General features: G+C 27.9%; 1 protein-coding gene across 1 annotated transcript in view; it reads left to right on the forward strand.

Moving 5' to 3' along the window:
* LOC100160931 (TBC1 domain family member 19) overlaps window positions 1–5,862 on the forward strand; it is a 20,391-nt gene that overhangs the window by 2,581 nt on the left and 11,948 nt on the right. Inside the window, exon 2 of the mRNA XM_008185720.3 lies at window positions 4,885–5,006. Coding sequence (XP_008183942.1) covers window positions 4,905–5,006 — 102 coding nt within the window. The 5' untranslated portion in view covers window positions 4,885–4,904. The remainder of the gene's footprint in view (window positions 1–4,884; window positions 5,007–5,862) is intronic.

Raw genomic sequence — 5,862 nt, forward strand, 5'->3', positions numbered from 1 at the left:
TTTTTTAAAATTAGGTTTACAAATTGTCTATTTTGAATTTTTTCCAAAACAATTTAACAAAACTTAGATTTTTTATTTTTAGTATTAAAAGATAAAAATTAAATTAATTATTTAAAAAAAAAATGTTTAAATATTTATTAGAACAAAAGTTTTTTCATTTGTCATGTACGATTATATCACCTTGTGAAATAGCCCAGAATATCGAACATTGTGCGTCTGTTACACATTTTCATAATGTCATCATAAGAATTATCATAATATTCGGTGAAAACTATACCTACTCATAGTCATAATATGGGGGAGGTTCTAAGGGGCTATACCCCGATAGAATTTTGTTTAGCCCCCCCCCCCCCCAGACCGTAAAATTGTTTAATTACATTTTTAGAATATACCTATGTTCTGGACCTACTGATACACAATATAACATATGTGTTATGTACATATCGTAATTAAACTTAATACAACTTATGACGTTTCGATGTTATTGAATGTTACTCACTTTATAATACGGTAGGTACACAACACTGGTGCACAGGCGTGGATCCAGTCGGGGGTGGTATGGGCGACCTAGGTGCCGGTTAAAATGTCAGCTAAATTTTATATTATTTAGAGAAAAATTGAATCCAACCTTTTTTTGGTAGAAAATGGACAGTAGAGGAAAACTGCAGTATGTCATATTTGGAGGAAAATAGACAAGCCCGTACCATTATTGTACCTATATCAATGGTGGACTGAGAGGTATTCTTCAATAATACACTGCCCAAAGTGGTCCCAAACCCGTTTTATATATCTATTTAAGACAGCCCCAACACATCATATGATCAACCTCGAACATTTTTCATATAATTTAGCAACTAATTTGAAACTTTAGGCAATTTTCGTGAATAAATTTGCAACCTCTTGGTTACGCCAGAATCGAATTCCTAAATTTGCAAATTAGTTGCAAAATATTGGTATAACTTTGGTGTAATTATCATAACATGGTGGGCCAACTTCACAAACGTTTCATTTGGTCAGTATATACATTTTTTTTCGGCTAGCATCTAATAGTTTGAATTTCGAAACAAATATCGTAATACAAGTTATCATTAAATTTGTTAAATAAACTGTTAATAATCTCACGGATAATTTTAAAACTTTAAATGGGGGCTTATATTCTAAAATTATTTTTTATACCAGTAAATATTTTTACAGTAATAACATTTTTAAGAATTTGAATCACTTATAGATGATTGTTTTCTTGAAAACCTAAATTTTAATTTGATGTAATTAATTTTTAAACAATATCTCAACGTACCTATAACTCTACCTACACTATATTGCTGAGTCAAAAGATAAAAAGTTAGCAGACACTGTGTTTACTAAACTGATAATATTCAATAATCAATAAATTAAATAACTATAGTCATAAGCTAGGTAGGTAAGTCTGTTATTCATTTAAATTATATGTATACTAAGTACCTAGATGGAATTGAAATATCAAATATGATTATGTGAATACAAAATATTAGTTTAGTAAACGTAAACTAAACATTCAATTTTTTTAGCAGTCTTAGGTACTATAGTTTTATCGTATATATTACTTTTTATTAACATTTGTTAATTAATAATAAAATACCTAATTATTTTCATGTAGATTTTATTTGTTTCATAAACTTGTCTTACCTACTCGTTAATTATTTTTACATACACCTACCTAATTATAGTCTTTGATATAAATATATACTTGATATATTTTGTTTAAACCAATAAATATTTTAATTAATCTTCGATTATTAATTGTAATTAAAATTACGTACTTATAACCGGGCGTCGCTAATCTGCACGGTGAAATGAGCTTACTATTAGACATTAGTACGGTATTTACTATTTAGTATAGTATAGATGATGGAGTAAACTTGGTATTTTTGAATTTTGATTTTATCAAATTAATTAAGACAAGCTTAACAGTATAATTTCATTTTTCAGTCTAAATAACAAAAAAATAATCAATACTTTTGTAGTAGAACAACTTAACACAATTAAAATTATAATTCAGTAATATTGATGAAAATTACTTTACAATAAATAATATTTATAAGCATATCAAAAAAAAATATTTACCAATGGCATAACACTAAGTATACATTTCTGTGAGACATATACTGAATATATATAGCTGAATTACCCGTCGTTGACGGCTTTATGTATTGTTATTATCTGGACTCAATAATACATTTAGTTCTGGTGGCTATAGCAAGGTATCGAATTTTTTCTACCTATATTGCAGCACATGCCAAGCATTTCGCCTTTCCATTTGGGAGCATTACAAAATTCACAATTTTGATTCATAGTGCCAATGTAATTTATATAATCAATTGTGGGATGATATGCAAGACCAGTTAATTTAATAATTTTCCATTGGTTTTCAGACCGAAAAACGGTTTTCTTGGTTTTTTTATTTTTTAGCTTCCTTGACTTGGTTGCTTCGAGGTCTATCTATCATAGCTAGTCTATCTAACATTATTAGAAATAGAATCAACATCAAAATGTCCACTATTAATATTCCACTTTTTACTGGGAATGTATCTACACCAAATTTAGCATAAAGATTATTATTATAATAAATTTCAAATACATATGGGAAAATATTGCCAGCTGCAAACAATTCGCAGTAACCGCCGCAGACAGTAGGATTGCCCATATTACGAATGTAATCTTCAGCAGTGGAAAAGTTATCACCATATGAATTGTAAGACATATTAATAAAGGTATTCCAATTATCAGAGACATACGCAACAATTGTAGTTCGGATCTCCTGACATCTTTCTTGAGTGTTAAACAAATGAAAGGAAATTGAACGGAAAAGGTAGGCACCATCACCGATAATTGGTACAACTATTTGAGATGTCAACATTCCATTCACAGTAATTTCAAAACCCCTTTAGGGGTTGAATTTCCAAAAATCCTTTCTTAATGCACGGTAAAATTATAATATAAATCCATCCTGAACATTTCAAACAGACCCGTCCTTTGGTTTGGGCTCTACGTTGATCCCTCAGAAAGACAAATTCCTTTATATATTTAGATAAATATATATATATAAAAGAACTTGTCCTGACTAACAGACGAACTGATTCATCATCGCCTAACCGGAACCGCTGAAGCTATACGAGTATGAAATTTGGTCAGTAATTTCATTTTATGACGTAGAGACCCACTAACAGAGGATTGTCCAGGTTACTCGGGTAGATCAGGTACAGACCGGGTTCGTACTTCGTAGTAGTAAAAATCTTGCCACACATACACGTGTTTGCTTACCTACCGTACCAACCTCACCAACTATAGTTCATAATCCCCTACAAGTTACAACAGCTAATGGTCATAGTCGCCGGGCTTAAGTTCAATAGAAAAAAAAAAACTATCACTATTATAAGTGCCACCAAAGCTCAAACAAAACGTATTTTAATATCACATTTTGAAAAGTTTCAAAATAAAACACTAATAGTTCACAACAAAATGAAACGTTGCATATAACTTTTAATAAAAAAAATATTTTAATTTTACAATATTGAAGTAACCTTAACACAAATCACTGTAATTAAAAATGCTATCATAATTATTATGTAGTAAAATATACACAAATGATATAACCCTCAATAATTATAGATTGCATAAGATAATAAATTTAATATGCATGTATTTATAAAAAAAATGTACAATATTTTTTTTTTATTTATTTAAAATTACAATGTGTCAACATATTACATGTTATTACAAGGTATTATTTATATAATAATGATACGGTTAACAGAAAATAATATTGATGTTGTTGTGAAATGAAAATAATGGGAGATAAGATATTATATAAATATAAATTATTAATATTAATTTTAATGTGAATTGTCTGGTTGATAAGATTATGGGATGTTATTAGCTGTGAGTGCATTTAAGACTTATGAAAGAAGGGAGATAAGGGGACTAATTAGTGAGTTTAAATTTGAAATAAAACTTGAGAGAGTGTCGGTGATTTTGAGTTCCGCGTGTAAATTTTGATGATTTTTGGTGGTTTCAGCGTAATATACAATATAGATTGAGGGATTTACTAGTGTTAATAATTTGTAAGCCATTAATATTATAATTGATTAATAACTTATGATAATATAATATTTTGTTATGTAGGTAATAAGTAATAACTAATAAATAATAATACTTTTTTTCAGTGGCCTAAATTCAACGCATTACAATCTTCCGAAGTACTTACTAACTAAATAAATATCCACGTTTATACATTTATACATTATATAAAGACATAAAGTACATATAGGTACCTAGATTTATTTGTATTCGTTTTATCAAAGTAAACCAATTATTTATGTTTTTTTTTCAATTATATTATATTACGATGGTTAGTTGTTAATAATAAATAATAAACTATGATATGAATGTAAGGTTTGAATGAAAGTTTTGTATTCATTGCAAGTAAATATCTATTATAACACTGAATAATTTAAATAATATTTTAAAACAAATACAATAAATAATATAATATTATAGTTTCGTACGCAATATTGCAACAACTATTTCTATGAGACTATACCTGCGGCTATTATTTAGGTACCTATATGATATATATACCTTTACATTGTACACATTTTAAACATATTTTATCACCACAATGATACAAATAGGTATAGGTACCTACCTAAAATAAACTAGTCTATGTAAAAATAAAATACGGTCAATGCTTCATTCTGGTTGCCAAGGTGACATTTTTTCATTATTGCATCAATAACTACAGTAAAATTATATAAGTTGCAGCCTGTATATTAAGCGCACAAGTGTAGGTATAACTAAAACCTTGTGATTGTAAACTATTATACTCGATTGGTTAATTGTACCTAGGTAATATTAATACCTAAAATATGGAAGAACTAAAAGACAAAAGTTTACATTTAACCGCTGAAAAACTAGCTGAAGAACTTCAAAAAATGGATATTTATAATGAATTTTATGAAGATTTACAGGTAATATACTAATATATTTATGCATCTAATTTTTAAGAATGTCAATCATAATTTATTTATTTTGAAATGTTAAAAATAATGAAATGTCTATTTTGAAACATTGTTGTGAATTGTAATGCATTTTGGTTTTATCATCTTTTATAATAAGTTTTTCTAAATATGAAATATTTCCTTTTTCAGTATTTTTATTAAGAAATTAGCTTCAAAATTGATGTCGTTTGTCTTATTTGTAGGTAATAATTGGGTCCGTAATAATTTGTGTACATATATAAATAATTATAAAATTTGAGTTAAAATATACATAATTAGGTACTTATTACTGTTGTAAATAATGTGAGCCAACAACCGCTTAGTTGTCGACTGTAGTTGTAGTCGAAGCTCTAATAAATAAAAATAAATACATAGGTATACCCTTAGTAACATAAATTAATTAATCATAAAATTCTTAAAAATAACTAAATTATAAAATTCTATTTAATGTTTTCTTTTTTTCTTTCGTTTTGTATAATAAATAATAATATATAGTCAGGAGCGGACTGGCTATTTTTGGCCCGGGGTGCAAAATTAATTAGGGGCCCGTAATTTTTTTTCAAATCTACCTAAATTAGGAAAGAGCCCTTAGTTTTATAAGTAAATATAAAAAAAAAAATAAGAATAACATGTTGTTTATTTGTAGAGATATTTAAATATGTTATTTTATTTTTATTTTGTATAACACCGTACTATACCAGTATTATACCGTATACCGACTGTGGTAATCGGGGGCCCGGATCATAAATACAAACGAGGGCCCGGGGTGCTACTTGGTGTATAGCACCCTGGGCCAGTCCGCCCCTGTATTTAGTATATAGTACCT

Source organism: Acyrthosiphon pisum, chromosome A2 (genome assembly GCF_005508785.2).
Source record: "Acyrthosiphon pisum isolate AL4f chromosome A2, pea_aphid_22Mar2018_4r6ur, whole genome shotgun sequence".
NCBI lineage: Eukaryota > Metazoa > Arthropoda > Insecta > Hemiptera > Aphididae > Acyrthosiphon > Acyrthosiphon pisum.